The following is a 17,822-nucleotide window of genomic DNA, read 5'->3' on the forward strand; positions in this document are numbered from 1 at the left end:
TAAGCCATGAGCGCAGCTGTGTGTGGACCCCAAAAAACAAAAACAAATAAAAAGTCCTTCTAGTACAATGGTACCTTTGAAGAGAGGTTCCTTATATCTGTGTCAGGTTTTAGGAAATAACAGTGAGAGTGGAGAGACGCTAAAGACATTACAAAGGAAGAATCAATAGAACTTGATAACTGAATAGGGAGATAAAAGAGAATTACAATTTATTTAGTTTATTTATTTATGTTGGTTTGGGGACCACAGCCGGCAATACGAAAGAGTTATTTCTGAATTTGCACTCAGGAGTTACTCCTGGTGATGCCCAGGGAACCATATGGGGTCCCGGGGATCAAACCTAGTTTGACTGCATGCAAGACAAATGCCCTGCCTGCTGTACTATCGCTTCATCCCCGAGATTAAAATTTTTAAACATAACTATTAGAATTCCAGGAGTGCGTGGCTGTTTTCTCAGCCACGTGACCTCTCATGATATTCATAATAGACAATAGAAAATGAATTATCTAGCATCTGCTTGTGGCAGGCAGGTTTGAATGGTGGTGGGAAAATTTGAAATAATGGTGGTGGGAAGTGTAATGGTGTAATGGTGTAATGGTGGTGGAATTGGTGCTGAAATGTTGAATGTCATCAATCAATGTGAACAACCTTATGAAAGTAAAATAAAAATAATGTTAGCTTAATTATAATAAAAAGCAAAATGAAAGTCTGTAAAAGTCACAAACAGGGGCTGGAGCGATAGCACAGCGGGTAGGACGTTTGCCTTGCACTCCGCTGACCTGAGTTCGATTCCCAGCATCCCATATGGTCCCCCGAGCACCGCCAGGAGTAATTACTGAGTGCATGAGCCAGGAGTAACCCTTGTGCATCGCTGGGTGTGACCCCCCCAAAAAAAGTCACAAACAGATTTCTTCAGGTCTCAGGTAAGAGCTATTAATCCAATAGGAGTGGAAGAATTTGGTATCAAGTGTTACTCTAATCACTGTATCACTGTTATCCCGTTGATTATTGATTTGCTTGAGTGGGCACCAGTAACGTCTCCATTCGTCCTAGCCCTGGGATTTTAGCAGCCTCTCTTTTTTTCTATCATATGTAATCATTTTATTTTCATGTTACATTCAAAAATAAAAATATTTTTATGTAAAACACATATAAATTCAATTTTTGTTGTTGGTTTTATTTTGTTGTTATTGTCTGTTTGCTTGGGGTCCATACCTGGCTGTAGCAGCCTCTCTTTACTCGTTCTTCCACGCGGTGCCATATTGGAGGCTCTTTCAGGGTAAGGGGAATGATACCCATCATTGTTACTGTATTTGACATATCGAATACACCATAGAGAGCTTGCCAGGCTCTGCCATGCAGTCAGGATGCTCTCGGTACCTTGCCAGGTTTTCCGAGAGGGAGAACTAGGCTATAAGCACTATATAACAATTAAATATAAATAAAACTAACAGGGACAGAGAGACAGCACAGGGGTTAAGGAACTTTCCTTATAAGCAGCTGACAAGGGATTCAATCCTCAGCACTGGCTTAAGGTCCTCCTAGACCTGCCAAGAATGATCACTGAGCATATAAAACCAAGAGTAAGCCCTGAACCCAATTGGTGTGGCTCCAAAGCCAGTCAATCAAAACTAAATAAAACCAATAAATAATTTGTCCCATTCATTGCTAGACACTCATTCCTAGATTCCCAGACAGAATGATACAGAGCAAGCACTTAATACAACGTTTTATGCTTTCCCCCCTGTCACTCTTCCTCTTTCTTTTTGCTTATTGGTTTTTGGTCCACACCCAATGGAGTTCAGGGATTACTCCTGATTTTATGCTGAGGAAACACTCCCAGCAGTATTTAAGAAACCATATGCAGTGCTGGGAATTGAACTAGGATCAGCTACATTCAAGTCAAGTACCCTGAAACTCAGCTATGAGTAACTTCGTAAACCACAGTAACTTAATAAAATTTTAATTAGAAACAGAACTACCTTTTCCTCGCGGACGCCGCTGCCGCAAGCATGGTGAACGTACCGAAAACCCGCCGGACTTTCTGCAAGAAATGTGGCAAACATCAGCCCCACAAAGTCACACAGTACAAGAAGGGCAAGGATTCTCTGTATGCCCAGGGAAAGCGTCGTTATGACAGGAAGCAGAGTGGTTACGGAGGTCAGACTAAGCCGATTTTCCGGAAAAAGGCTAAAACCACAAAGAAGATTGTGTTGAGACTTGAATGTGTCGAGCCCAACTGCAGATCTAAGAGAATGCTGGCCATTAAGAGATGCAAGCATTTTGAACTGGGAGGCGATAAAAAGAGAAAGGGACAAGTGATCCAGTTCTAAGCTTCATCTTTTATTATGAAGACAGAAATCCTGGGCTGTGACAGACTGGTGGAACAATCCATGTTTTAGGAGGGAAATTAAGGAGTGTCATGAATAAACTCTCAGAGGGGAAATTTGCTTATTTCTTGTAAAAAAAAAAAAAAAGAAAAGAAACAGAACTACCTTATGACCCAGTGGCTCTGTTTCTTGATCCATCCTAAGAACCCAAAACACATAAAGGAAAATTTAATGTGTATATACATTGCTGCATGTATACACACACAACAGAATACTACTCAAATATAAAAAGTTACTCTAATACTCCAAATATCTAGCGCTCAAAAAGTATACAAAATATACAAATAAACATGACAATAGGGCCTGATCATAGGGAGGATAGGAATGGACAAACACACACACATACACACACAAGCAGCATTCTGGAAATTGGAATTATTGGTGAAATACATGAACTCAACTCTCTTAAATATATTCATGAACTTAAACATTGGACAGGAACAATATAGATAGTTTAATGGACTGATCACCAACTCTATATGCTGGAGGATCGTATTACTACTTCCTGGAATGACCCCCAAAAGAAAACAAAATCATGGATAATTCAGGACTGGGGCTGGAGCAATAGTATAGTGGGTAGGGCATTTGCCTTGTATGTGGCTGACTGGGATTGATCCTTAGAATCCCATATGGTTCACTGAGGAGTAATTCCTGATTGCAGATCCAGGAGTAACCACTGAGCATTGCCAGTTGTGCCCAAAAGACAAATAAAAAAGAATTAAAGGACATTGGGGAGAGAGAGAAAGAAAGAGTGAGAGAAAGAGCGAGAGTGAGAGTGTAAAGGGGTAAGGTACTTATCTTGCATGTGACCAACTCCCATTCAATCTAACACTACATATGGTCCCCCAAGCACTCCTGAGCCTGATCAGAGCCAGAAATAGCTCTGATCACTGCCAGGCACAGTCCAACCATACCATGCCCCACCCCAAATGAATTAAGGCCAAAGATACAGTACAGATGCTACGTGCTTACCTTACATGCAGCCAGCCCAGGTTTCATCTCAGACAGAGCATATGTTCCCCCAGGCACTGCAGCATATGGTCCCCCAAGTACTGCCAGAAGGGATTCCTGAGTGCAGAGCCAGGAGTAATCCCTGAGCACCACTGGTGAGGCCACCAAACCAAAACCAAACAAAAAATTAAAATTTTAATTTTAGTGTAGGGTGCTTGTCTTGCATGTAGCCAACCCGAGTTCAATCCAGGCACCCCATATGGTCCCCCAAGTACCACCAGGAGTAATTCCTGAGTGCAGAGCCAGGAGTAACCCCTGGGCAACGCCAGTGTGACCCAAACAGAAAAAAAAGCAAGGACAACAAGTCGACAACATATAGAAAAATATGACCATCAATAAGGAGAAATAGGACCAGACTGATAGTACAGTGAGTACAGCATTTTCTTTGCAAACCAGGTTGAACCCTGGCACCCCATAGTCCGCTGAGCCTGCCAGGAGGGATCCCTGAACACATAGCCAGGAGTAATCCTTGAGCCCTGCTGGGTATATCCCACCCTACATGCTCAAAGGAAGATAAAGAGGAAGAAATTACAAAAAGGAACAAACATATTTGGAAAATGAGAATAATAACTAAAATTTAAACTCACTGAAAGAGGTCAACAGCAAACTTGAGGTAGAATGATAAGAAAACTTTAAAATTTTGTTTTGGTTTTGGGTTTTGAGCCACACATGGCTGTGCTCAGTGCTTACTTCTGATTGCTCAGGGAACACACCTGGAGGGCTTATGGGCTGCCTGGGATTGGATCCAGGTTGGCCACAATCAAGGCAAGTGCCCTACCCACTGTGTTATTGCTCCAGTCCCAGAATAAGTGAACTTTAACTTGACGCCATTAAAATGATCTACTCTGAAGGGAAATAAAAATTGAAAACTGATGCGGCTGGAGCAATAGCACAGCGGGTAGGGCGTTTGCCTTGCACGCGGTCGACCCAGGTTCAACTCCCGCATCCCATATGATGTGGATTCAATTCCCAGCATCCCATATGGTCCCCCGAGCACCACCAGGAGTAATTCCTGAGTGCAGAGCCAGGAGTAACCCCTGAGCATGGCCGGGTGTGACCCAAAAAAGCAAAAAAAAAAATGAAAACTGAGAGAACGTCCTGACCACATGCCAGGCTCTCTTCACCTGGGCAACTCGGAGTAGGGTGGATTGAGTTTCCCTCCCCGCCCCAGCATAACCCCAGCAGCCGAAAACCTCCCAAACCCAACCACACAGTCATACTCAACGCAACTCTCCACAGACTCGGATGAGCCTCACTTATGGAGGAACCTACAGAAAAATCCAGGTATGTGGGACCCTTGACTGAGATCTCCAAGCTCACTTGGAACAGGACTGGGCCTCCTCCCCCAGCTCCCCAGTTTTCCAGTAGCCTGGCAGTCACACCCACAAACTGTCTCTGGTGCCATATAATCTCACCAATGGCCAAGATCCAGAAATATGAAATAAAGCTCCCAGAAGAGAACAAAACAAAATGTCCTCGGGGCATGACCGCCAATGCAGCCTGTGACCTCTTATACTCTAGCCCACTGATGTACCAAAAGCAGCACACATTTGTTTGGGCTTAACATATAAGTTAGTAATCTCTTATACAAGGGCTTAAATGGCTCCAGGATGAAACACAACAATCTTCACTCTTTCCTCGTATGGTGGTGGATAGGTGCATGGTGGTGGGACTGGTGTTTGAATGTTATCTGTAATGAACTATTGTGAACAACTTGATAAAAAATGAAATTAAAGAATAATAATAATTTAAAAATAAAAATAAAAAATTGAAGATGAGAAGAGCTTTAGGGGACTTATAAGATATCGTCACTACCATTATAGGAGTCCCAGAAGGAGAAGAAAGAACACTGCACTGTATGAAGCCCTGGGCTCAGTCACTAGCACCACAAAAAGGTTTAAGTATTTATGTCTTTCTCTTGATGAGTCACAGAAAACCCAACTTCAACAGGCTTAGACAATGAAGCGTATTTATTGGTTGAAACAAATGTATATTCCAGAAGGATGAGCAGACTTTGCAGTTTGGATTGTTTCCATGGGTCAACAATATTATACTATTGGTGGAAGGAAGTGGACACTATAGGGGAGGGTGTGGTGCTGGGTGCTTTTATGCATTGTAACTCTTCTAGCAACGGTACTGTTAGACACACAGTGCCTAAAATTTAAAAGAAATCACCAGGGGATGAATTCCCTTCCATCTTTTAGCTCAGCCTTCCAGAGTGCGAACTTCATCAATGCTGTCTCCTGTCTGGGTAGTAAACCAGCTGCAGCACCTGGAATCTTCATATTATTCACAGCAAACTGTCCAAAAGAAGAAATTAAGTTGGTTTCTCTTCTAGAAGGGCAGAAAAAAAACACAACTTTTCTTCCCCCAAATACCTCAACAAACATCCTTTACCATTTCTTGTGTTTTTTGTTTTCGGGGGGAAGGGGCACATCCAATGGTGCTCAGAGTTTACTCCTGGCTCTGTACTCAGGGATCAGTCTTGGTAATGCTCTGGGTATTTGGGGATTGAACTGGCATTGGCCACATGCAAGGCAAGTGCCTTAACCACTGTACTATCTCACTGACCCTGAAAGCTGTTTTTTTTTCTTTTTTCTGTTTTTGAGGTCACACTCGACTGTTCCAGGGCTTACTCTGACTCTGTGTTCAGGGATCACTCTTGGCAAGGTTGGGGAACCATATGAAGTGCCAGGGATAAAATCCAGGTCAACCTTGTGTAAGGGAAATGTTGAACTATCTCTCCACTGAATTATCTCTCTTGCCCCTGAAAGCTGTTTTTCTTAATCATAAAATATTGATAAACTTTTGGCTAGGCTTGCAAAGAAGAGTGAACACTCTAATCAACACAATCAGAAATAAGAGAGAAATTAAGCATAGTGAAAAAGGATTGGAGGAGATGCTTCCCACAAACAGCCCCCTATCTACTTATTAAGCTCCTTAACGGCCATGATCCCAGATACACACAAATGAATCTTGGAACAGAGCGGCTCTCGGCAGAAATGCCTCTGGACCTTTTCCATTAGGCCTCCTTCGCCGGGCCACCCCAGATGGGAGCGGGTGCTGTCCCTCCACCTGTTCCCTGAGGATCCCAGCGACTGCCATCTTTCAGAATTCACTGGAAAATCCAGGTACGGGCCAGCAGTGATGACACATGCTGGACCTCAAGGAATAGGGGAGGAGCAAGTCCTTCTCCTCTCCTGCCTCGATGAGACCCCCCCCAGCTACTTATTAAGTTCTTTAATGGCCATGATCCCAGAGACACACAAATGAATCTCGGAACCAAGTGACTCTTGGTAGAAATCTCTCCAGACCTAATTATTAAAATTTTAGAATCCCAAAGATTGTGTGGCTGCAAGAGTGGCCGCACAACATCATATGCTATTCATAACCAGCAATAGGAATCAATTTGTCTAATGTTGCCTTTTCAGCAGGTCTGAGTATTGGGGGTAATTCCAAATAATAATGGTGGGATCGGTGTCAAAATATTGAATGTGATTAAAGTAGAGAGAAAGTAATGTGGAAATTATCTGCCACACAGGCAGGAGTAGGGGTGGGATGGGGGTATACTGGGGGGTTTGCTGGTGGAAAATGTGCACTGGTGAAGGTATGGGTGTTTGATCATTGTACGACCGAGACTCAAACACAAAAGCTATGTAACTGTTCTCACAGTGATTCAATAAATAAATTGAAAATTAATTAATTAATTAAAAAGAAAAAGGATTAGAAAAGGCTACTATGAATATGTCAACAAAATAAATAGTCTAGAAGAAATGAATACATTTTTTGATAAATGCAACCCATCAAGATTTAAAAAGGGGTAGGCCAGAGCATATTATAGTGGATAGGGTCCTTGCCTTGCACCTGGCTGACCCAGGTTTGATCCCTGGCACTGTATATTATCTCCTGAGCACTGCCAGCAGTGATATCCGAGCACAGAGTCAGGAGTAAACCCTGAGCACTGCCAGGCGTGGCCCCCAAAACAAAACAAAAAGACTCTAAAAGTGTAGAAAAGAACCAGAGAGAGAGAGTACCAGGGACTTAACAACCCACTCTTATTAACAGATTAATGAGACAAAAAGTTAACAAAGAAATAGCAGCCTTAAATGAGGAATAGAAATAAATGTTCCAAAAAACACAGGGTTCTCCATCCCCCAAAAGCTGGGTATATCTCTATGTCAAGTACACATGGATGTTCTCCAGGATAGACTATGTAAAAAAAAGTCAATAAAATAAAAAACAGTCAATAAAATGAAGAGTACTGTGGCTGGAGAGATCAATGAGTTGAGTGTCTTTTCATGCAGTAGGAGCCTCAGTTTTGACCCTAGTACCACATCAACCCCAGTCTTCCATATTGCCGAAAGCATCCCTAGAGCACTGAGGATGCAATAGCCACTGAGAAGCACTGGATGTTGACCAAAAAACAAAATAAAAGATGGTGGGGGCCAGAGTGATATTATAATATCCAGAGTGATCAGTGATATTATCACTCTGATATCAGCTGATCCAGGTTTGATATGGGCACCTCCTATGTTCCTGGGAGCACTGCCAGGAGCAATTCCTGAGTGCACAGCCTGTAGTAATTCCTGAGCATTGATGAGTGTGATTTCCCCCCCACACCCAAAAAACCCAAAAATGTAAAATAAAATAAATAAAAGATGAGCCAGAGAGATAGTATAACAAGTAGAGTGCTTTTCTTGAACTTGGCCAATCTGGGCTTGATTTCCAGCAGCCCATATACTTCATGAGTCCTTCCAGGAGTGATTTATGAGCAAAGCCAAGAGTAAGCCCTGAGTTTTGCCAGGTGTGGCCCCAAAACAAAACAATGAAAGAAAAACACTGAAATGAAATTGCTGAATTAGATAGTGGCCTTATTATTATTATCATTATCATTATTATTATTATTTGGCTTGGGGTTTACACCCTGCTGTGCTCAGGACTTACTCCTGCTTACTCAGGGATACTTAAGGATAATTCCTGGCATGCTCAGGGGATCATATAGAGTGCTAGAATCAAACATGGCTGGCTGTGTGCAAGACAAGCACCTTACCTGCCAACCCCAGGGGACTTATTTTTAGTATTTTGATAACTATATTATTTCCATAAGTTGCTGCCACCAATTCACATTCCCATCAATAATGTGTGGGTAGTACATACCCACACTATCTCAGCACTGGTCTTTTTTTCTTTTTTTGTGGTTTTATTTGTTTTTATTTAATAAAATTTGTATTTTATTTTTTTGTGGTTTTATTTGTATTTTTGTGGTTTTATCGATCAATTGATTCACCATGAGGTACAGTAACAAAGCTTTCATGTTTGAGTTTCGATCATACAGTCATCCAACATCCATCCGTTCACCAGTGCACATCATCCACCACCCAAATCCCCAGTATCCCTGCTCCCCCAATTCCACACACACACCTGCCTGTGTGGCAGACAATTTGCACAATACTCTCTTTCTTAATTTATTTATTTTTAATTAGAGAATCACCGTGAGGGTACAGTTACTGATTTATACACTTCTGTGCTCACACTTCCCTCATACAAAGTTTGGGAACCCATCCCTTCACCAGTGCCCATTCTCCACCACCCGTAAACCCAGTGTCCCTCCCACCCTCCCCAATCCGATCTCCCCCCCACCCCACCCTGCCACTGTGGCAAGGCATTCCCTTCTGCTTTCTCTCTCTAATTAGCTGTTGTGGTTTGCAACAAAGGTGTTGAGTGGCCGCTGTGCTCAGTCTCTAGCCCTCATTCAGCCCGCAACTCCCTTCCCCCACATGGCCTTCGACTGCAATGTAGTTGGTGATCGCTTCTCTGAGTTGACCTATCCCCGGAACTTGAGGCCAGCCTCGAAGCCATGGGGTCAACCTCCTGGTACTTATTTCTACAGTTCTTGGGTGTTAGTCTCCCACTCTGTTATTCTATATACCATAGATGAGTGCAATCTTTCTATGTCTGTCTCTCTCTTTCTGACTCATTTCACTCAGCATGAAACTTTTCATGCCCATCCACTTAACTACAAAATTCTTGACCTCCTTTTTTCTAACAGCTGCATAGTATTCCATTGTATAGATGTACCAAAGTTTCCTCAACCAGTCATCCATTCTGGGGCATTCGGGTTTTTTCCAGATTCTGGCTATTGTAAACAGTGCTGCGATGAACATACATGTGCAGATGTTGTTTCGATTGTACTTTTTTGATTCTCTGGGATATATTCCCAGCAGTGGTATTGCTGGGTCAAATGGGAATTCAATATCTAATTTTTTGAGAGTCGTCCAAATTGTTTTCCAGAAGGGCTGAACCAGTCGGCATTCCCACCAGCAGTGTAGAAGGGTCCCTTTCTCCCCACATCCTCTCCAACAGCGGTTGCTTTTGTTCTTTTGGATGTGTGCTAGTCTCTGTGGTGTGAGGTGGTATCTCAAAGTTGTTTTGATCTGCATCTCTCTGATGATTAGTGATGCAGAGCACTTTTTCATGTGCCTTTTGGCCATTCGTATTTCTTCCTTGGTAAAGTTTCTGTTCATTTCTTCGCCCCATTTTTTGATGGGGTTGGATGTTTTCTTCTTGTAGAGTTCAACCAGTGCTTTATATACCATTGATATCAACCCCTTATCTGATGGGTATTGTGTAAATATCCTTTCCCATTCTGTGGATAGTCTTTGTATTCTGGTCACTGTATCTTTTGCGGTGCAGAAGCTTTTTAGTTTAATGTAGTCCCATTTGTTGATCTCTGTTTTTACTAGATTGCTTAGTTCCGTGTCACCCTTGAAGATACCCTTATCTTCAATATCGTGGAGGGTTTCGCCGACCTTGTCTTCAATGTACCTTATGGTTTGAGGTCTAATGTTGAGGTCTTTAATCCATTTTGATCTGACTTTTGTGCATGGTGTCAGGTCAAGGTCTAAACCCATTTTTTTGCATACAATACTCTCTTTCTTTACTTGAGTTACCTTCAATAATTTCGAGACTAGACCAACCAACCACCAACTCATACCTGCCAAAAAAGGCAATGCTAGACAATGTGTTTTGTATTGTTTTGGAGGCAATATAATGTCTAGTAATTCTAAAATTTTAATAATTAGGGTCTGAAGAGATGGTTGCAGCAAGTTGCTCTGGTGTGAGATTTGTTTTTGTGTCTCTGGATCCTGGCCATGTGAGAGCTTAAGTAGCCGGTGGCCGGATGTTGCATCACTCAGAGTTCCATTGGGGTGGGGGAAAGGAGGTGTGCCCACTCCTCTGCTGTCCCCTGAGACCCCCCTCCCCCTCCCCCCTCCGTCTCCCCTCCCCTCCTCTCCCCTCCCCTCCTCTCCTCTCCTCTCCTCTCCCTCCCTCCCTCCCCTCCTCTCCCTCCCTCCCTCCCTCCCTCCCTCCCTCCCTCCCTCCCTCCCTCCTTCCTTCCTTCCTTCCTTCCTTCCTTCCTTCCTTCCTTCCTTCCTTCCTTCCTCCCTTCCTTCCTTCCTTCCTTCCTTCCTTCCTTCCTTCCTTCCTTCCTTCCTTCCTTCCTTCATTTTGCTCTTTGCGTCATACCTCCAGAACTCCTGCAAGTGCTCAGGGGACCATATGGGATGCCGGGGATTGATTGCAGCTCAGCCACCTGCAAGGCAAATGCCCTACCCACTGTACTATCGCTCTGTCACCCCACTTGTCTTTTCTTATATATTGGATAATAATTATTCTAATGGGCATGATGTATTATCTCATTGTGATCTTGGGTTTTTGTTCCCTGATTATTAGTGCTGATAAATATCTTTTCATACATATAAATATAAACTATTTCCATGACCTCTTTGGAATAATACCTATAGATTTTTCTCAACAGTTTTAATTGGATTATTTGGCTTAATTTTTGGTTTGGTTTTGGGTCATAATCAGAAGTGTTCAGGGACTACTCCTGGCCAGTGTTTTACAAACCTATTCATTTCTGTGGGGCCACAAGAAACTACAGTTGAAAGTCCCTGGACCTGGGGAAATAGAACAGGGGTTAAAGCAGTTGTCCTGCATTTCACCGACCCTGCTTCAAATTCCTGGCATCACAGAAGGTTCCCCAAGCACCATCAGGTGTGACTCCTAAATGCAAAGTCAGAAATAGCCCCTAAACACTGCTGGATGAATCCCAACTTCCACCCTCCAAAGTGGAATGGTAATGTAGTTACAGCACTTCAAATGAATATAGGAAACTGGCAGGAAGAAGCTGGAGTGCTCTGCTGGAGAGATAGCTAAGCAAGGTGTGTGCATGCTTTGCAGGCGGGAAGCCTGTGCTCGATCCCTAGCACCACATCTTTCCCTGAGCACTGCCAGAAGATTCCCCTGAAACTAATTACATTTTTTGAGATTATTTTTATTAGTTTTGGTTTGGGTTTTTGGGTCACACCCGGCGGTGCTCAGGGTTTGCAATCAGTTCTGCACTCAGGGATCATTCCTGATGGAGATCGGGGACCATATGTGGTGCCAGGGGTTGAACCCAGGCAAGGCAAGCATGACACCTGCTGTAGTACTGCTCCAGCCCAAATTCATTACATTTTTATTTATTTAATTTATTTATTTATTTATTTATTTATTTATTTATTTATTTATTTATTTATTTATTTATTTTTTGCTTTTTGGGTCACACCCGGCAATGCACAGGGGTCACTCCTGGCTCATGCACTCAGGAACTACTCCTGGCGGTGCTCAGGGGACCATATGAGATGCTGGGAATCAAACCCGGGTCGGCCGCGTGCAAGGCAAACGCCCTACCTGCTATGCTATCGTTCCAGCCCCTTTTTAAATTTTTTAAATTTTTTTTTGCTTTTTAAATTCATTACATTTTTTAAAACTCTTTTAAGAAAAAACTGGAGGGATAATGTAACAAAAAGTTAAATTGTGAAGTTACTTTACAACTGGAGTAAGTAGAGGCAAGAACAAGGTTTATTTTGTCAGTTTTGTTTGTTTTTTTTGTTTTTTGGGTCACACCCAGTGATGCTCAGGGGTTACTCCTGGATCTGCTACTCAGGAGTTACTCCTGGCAGGACTAGGGGGACCATATGGGATACCGGAGATTGAACCCAGGTGGGCTACAGATACTATGACCTAACCACTATACTTTCACTCCTGCCCCAAGAACAGGGTATTTTGTGGGGGGAGGCCATATCCACTAGTGCTCACTAGTGCTCCTGGCTCTGCACTCAGGGCTCACACCTGTCAGGCTCGGGGAATATCATATGGGGTGCTGAGGATCGAACCTGGGTCGGCCACGTGAAGGCAAACACCCTACCCACTCCACTATCTCTCCAGCCCCCAAAAGTTTTAATGTGCATACCTGCATGAATTTTATCTGTTTATTATACTTTTAATGTTACAGTTGCTAATGTGCAGAGTGCATCTCACTCTTCTTCTCTTCCTCCTTCTTTTCTATTACTTGGGCCACACTCGCTAGAACTCATGAGGTACTGGGGTTCAAATTCAGAGTGGCTTCCCACTGTGCTATCATTCTGGCCCAAAAAGCTTAAGCATAATTAATTATAAGGCAGCCTTTCTTTTTTGTGTTTGGGCCACACCTGTCACATCACTCCTTGAAAGTTTCAAGAGGCTATATGGGATGCCAGGCACCAAACCCAGATTGTTCATGTACAAGGTAAGCACCCTGCCCACTATACTATCATTCCAGCCCCTCAGACTGCTTCCTGCAGCTTCCTGCCATTCTACACCTGTTTCAATTATTTGTTTGCTTGCCACAAACCCGGGTTGGCCTCATGCAAGGCAAATGCCCTATCCGCTGTACTATTGCTCCAGCCCTATGGGCTGGTTTTTATCCTCAAAAAAAGCGATGAGTCTGGAAAGATAGTACAGTAGGTAGAATGCTTGCCTTGCACATGGCTGACCCAGGTTCTATCCCCATAACCCCATATGGTCCCCCAACACCTGCCAGAAGTGACTCCTGAGCACAGAGCCAGGAAATACCCCTGAGCATCACTGGGTATGGACCAAAAAACAATCCAAACCAAACAAATGAGTGATCCCTGAGTGAAAAACTATGAGTAAGCTCCAAGTTCTGCTAGGTGTGGCAGCCCCAAAACAATACCCCCACCAAAAAACTGTACTACTGAGCATGAATTATGGTCCTGGGCAATTTTAGAAAATTCTTGGTAAGTAGATGAATACTATTCCTATTTTTAACAATTGATACACAACACAGAGAGAAAAATTAATAAGGAACCATGACTTAAACTATAGACCAAAAGTACCTAGTAGATATATACGGATCATTCCATTCAGCAACAGCTGAATACACATTCTTCCCAAGCACATATGGCACATTTTCCAGGATGTGTCACATGATAGGTAACAAAATCAGTCTGGATAAATTTGAAGTGACTGAAATAATTTCAACTGTCTTTTTCAATAACAGTAGTATGAAAACAGAAATAACTAACAGGAAGCTAGAAAATTTTAAATCATATTGAAGTTAAGCAATACACTTAACAATAGCAGCAAACAACACACAGGAAATATGAAGTACTTTAAGAAAAAAACAGAAGCAGAGCATGCCAAAAATGTGTGCTATGTAGCAAAAAACAATTTTAGAATTTTATAGTTATAATCATTTATATTAAGGAAAAGGAAACATCTCAAAAAACACAACCCAATCATATTTCAAAGGCCTCAAAAGGAAAAAATGAAGTAATCTCAAGTTTGAATAAGGAAGAAAACAATAAAGATTAGAATAGAGTAAAATGAAAGAGAGGAGATAATTTAGGATCACAGTGATAAGGCTTTGCACGCAGGATGCTCAGGTCCAATTCCCAGCACCATATGATTCACTGAACAATAACTGAAGTAACTTCTGAGCATAGACTAGAAGTAGAGCCCCCAAAGTACTGCAGGATGTGGCCCAAAATATGCCTCCCCAAAGAAAATGAGCATCTAGAGATGAAAGTACGGGGGCTGGAGAGATAGTACAGCAGCTAGGGCACTTGCCTTCCACATGGCCCACCTGGGTTTGGTCCCTGGAGACCCACCCATATGGTTGTCTGAGCTCTGCCAGCAGTGCTCTTTGAGCACAGAGCCAAGAGTAAGCCCTGAGCGACACCAGATGTTGCCCAAAACAAAAGAAAAAAAGGCTTTAAAAAAAGATCTGAAATGAAACGGGTATACATTCTAGCCATTTAATAAATAAATACAGAACTAAGAGTCAGAATTATAGCAACCAAAATAAGTGAGAGAAATCTGAACATTAAGAAGCAAAATAGGAGCGCGAGCGGCGGCTGCCCTTGGACAGGGGGGAGGCGGCTGAGCTGCTGCAGCGGCACGGGGCCGGCGGGGCGCAGCCATGGTGCTGACGCTCTTCCAGCAGTACTGGGAAATCCCCGACGGCACCGAGTGCCACCGCAAAACCTACGCCACCACCGGGATCGGCGGCGCCGTGGGCCTCATCACCTCTGCCTACAGCGTCGCGCTGCAGCCCGCCGGCTCCTTCCTGGCAGCGGCCGTGGGTGCCATCTTCGGCCTCGCCACGTCCGTCAGCACCCAGGTCCGGGAGAAGCCCGACGACCCCCTCAACGACTTCATCGGGGGCTGCGCGGGAGAGGGGGGGGGCCTGAGCCTGGGAGTGCGCACTCACAGCTACGCCACGGGCGCGGCAGCGGCGCTGCTGAAGATGGGGCGGCTGGAGGGCTGGAAGCCATTCCCGGAGCCCAAGGTCTGAGCCGCGGCCCCGCACCCCAATAAAGCGTGTGTTTCTAAAAAAAAAAAGAAAAATTAAAAAAAAAGAAGCAAAATCGGGGCTGGAGTGTAGCATAGCAGGTAGGGAGTTTGCCTTGCATGTGGCCAACCTGGGTTCAATTCCCAGCATCCCATATGGTCCCCTGAGCATCACCAGAAGTAATTTCTGAGTGCATGAGCCAGGAGTAACCCCTGTGCAATGCTGGGTGTGACCCAAAAAGCAAAAAAAAAAGAAGTAAAATAATCTCTATTTTCAGATGATCTTTGGGAGAGAAAATAATAATGACCTTACAAAAACTGATAATACTCATAAATTCGTTAAAGTTTCAGGATACAAATTAAGCATATACAACTTAACTGTTCGCCTATATACTGGGAATAAAATATATGTATGTTAGAAATTAAAGAAATGATTAAATAAATAACATTTAAATACATTAATTAAATTAAATTAAAATGATAACACTGTAGGAGCAAGTTTCTTTTTTTCCCAACAGGCCACTTACTTTAGAAGTAGATTTATCCCAGGAAGTAAAACATATATATATATATATATATATATATATATATATATATATATATATATATATATACTGACAATGGTGCCAGTACACACAATTGGAAAAGCAATTGAATCAATGATGCTGGGGAAACTACATAACTACCCTGCCTCTGTCTCACCCAATTCAAGTAGTTGAGCTAAATGGTTTAAAGACCTGAAACTAAAATGCATAGGAGAAAATACGGAGGAAAGGACATGTTATATGGGTCTCACAGGATTTTTCGATAAGGCAGCAAAATCATAAACAAATGAACGAGAGCTGTTACAAAATTATACTTAGGGCCAGAGATATAGTATAGGGGATAAGGTGCTTGCTTCCCACATCTTTTGAATCCCCAGCACTGCCAGCATTTTCCCTGAGCACAAAATCAGGAGTAAGCCCTGAAGACACTCAGCACCCAGGTATGCCCCCAATACAAAAAGCAAAATGATAATGAAAGGAAAAATCTGGGGGTGGATGGGAGCAGAGTGATAGTACAGCAGGTAGGGCACTTGTTCTGCACAACTGACTGGGTTTGACATCTGACATTCCATAGGGTCCCTTGAGCACGCCAGAAGTGATCCCTGAGTACAAAGATAGGAGTAAGCCCTGAGCACTGCTGGGTGTGGCCCCAAAACAAACAAACAAAAATAAAACTCTAAGGGACCCCTTAGACAGTAGAAAGTAAAACTTTAAGGGGTCAGAGAGTTACAGGGGTTAAGGCTCTTACCTTGCATCTTGCTGACCCCGAGTTCAAATCTCCAGCAGTTTACACGGTCCCCCAAGCAATTCCATGGGTCAGTCCTGAGCACAGAGTCAGGAATAGCCCCTGAAGACAGCTGAGTGTGGCCCCAAAATAAATCACTAGGAGTCCAGTAGTTTGTTTTCGGAATCCCTTCCCTAAAAAAGAACAAAAATTAAAATTAAGACAATTAAAATTTAAAAACCCCAAATTAAAATGAGCTGGAGTAACAGTACAGCAGGTACATTTGCCTTGCACATTGGCTGACCCAGGTTTGATCCCCAGCATCCCATACGGTTCTCCAAGCACAGCCAGGAGTAATTATTTTTATTTTTATTTTATTAGTGAATCACCATGAGACAAAGTTACAGCCTTAACAGGTTTTCATGCTTACGTTTCAGTCATATAATGATCGAGTGCCCATCCCTCTACCAGTGCCCATTTTCCACCACCAATGGTCTCAGCATCCCTCCCACCACCCCCACCCTGTCCCTTTCACTCCACCCTGCCTCTGTGGCAGGGCATGCCAGGAGTAATTCCTGAGTGCAGAGCAAGGAGTAACTCCTGAGCATCGCTGGGTGCAACCAAAAAAATTAAAATAAAATAAAATACCCCCCCAAAAATTAAGGGTCTGATTGGTTTTAACAAATTATTTATGACTTTGGCAGCATCCCATCTAGCAAGTATAAGGGCCTGTAATGAGCAATACAAATTATATAGGGAGTGGCACAAGATTATTAGCAAAAGAAAAGATTATTTCAGAGAAAGCCACCTTCTCTCTGGGGAGAAGTATCAGTGAGGCAAATTACCTCACTGAATAATCAGGGAACTCCAGACTGATTTAAGATTATACTTTGGGAGGGGTACAGGGAGAGAGTACAGCAGGTAAGGCACTTCTCTTGCACACAGCTGACCTGGGTTCGATCCCCTCCATCCCACGTGGTACCCTAAGCACTGCCAGGAGTAATTCCTGAGTGCAGAGCCAGGAAGTAACCCCCAATCATCGCTGTATGGCCCCAAAACCCAAATTATACTTCTAGGATCTGAGAGTACAATAGTAAGGTGCTTTCCTTCTATTCTTGGTACTGAATGGTTTCTTGAACACTGCCAGAAATAAACTCCCAATCACAGACCTGGGAATAGCCCCTGAGCACTTCTGGGTATGGTTCCAATCACACACCCCCAAAAATGTATACTATGGGAGAGGGTGAAACTGAAATAGATGAGATGCTGACTGGGTAGGCAGCATCAGTGACTCCATTTTGTGTCTTGGTCTCCATTTTTAAGTTTCCCCATTTCTGATCAGATTCATGCAGTGTGGGCTTTTAAATTTGTTCTGGGTTTTAAGGGAACAGCTTTGGGTCACAACCTTCAGTGCTCAGGGCCTATTCCTGGCTCTGTGCTCAGGAGTGACCCCTGGTAGTGCTTGGGAAACTG

The 17,822-nt window shown here is 43.2% G+C and overlaps 2 protein-coding genes across 2 annotated transcripts; both read left to right on the forward strand.

The window, feature by feature from the left end:
• Positions 1 to 1,989: 1,989 nt before the first annotated feature.
• LOC129400004 (60S ribosomal protein L36a) lies at positions 1,990 to 2,450 on the forward strand. Its single transcript, XM_055122199.1, has one exon. It carries the CDS (start codon positions 2,013 to 2,015, stop codon positions 2,331 to 2,333), a length of 321 nt encoding a protein of 106 aa, XP_054978174.1. The 5' UTR covers positions 1,990 to 2,012; the 3' UTR covers positions 2,334 to 2,450.
• A 12,214-nt stretch (positions 2,451 to 14,664) lies between these two features.
• Positions 14,665 to 15,084, forward strand: LOC129399684 (NADH dehydrogenase [ubiquinone] 1 alpha subcomplex subunit 11-like). The gene has a single exon (XM_055120652.1). It carries the CDS (start codon positions 14,710 to 14,712, stop codon positions 15,082 to 15,084), a length of 375 nt encoding a protein of 124 aa, XP_054976627.1. The 5' UTR covers positions 14,665 to 14,709.
• The last annotated feature ends 2,738 nt before the right edge of the window (positions 15,085 to 17,822 follow it).

The sequence above is a fragment of the Sorex araneus genome, chromosome X, assembly GCF_027595985.1.
Source record: "Sorex araneus isolate mSorAra2 chromosome X, mSorAra2.pri, whole genome shotgun sequence".
In the NCBI taxonomy this organism is placed as follows: Eukaryota; Metazoa; Chordata; class Mammalia; order Eulipotyphla; family Soricidae; genus Sorex; species Sorex araneus.

Bases quoted from the DNA above. Each gene is read 5' to 3' on its own strand.
- LOC129400004 (XM_055122199.1), top strand. From the start codon at position 2,013: ATGGTGAACGTACCGAAAACCCGCCGGACTTTCTGCAAGAAATGTGGC.
- LOC129399684 (XM_055120652.1), top strand. From the start codon at position 14,710: ATGGTGCTGACGCTCTTCCAGCAGTACTGGGAAATCCCCGACGGCACC.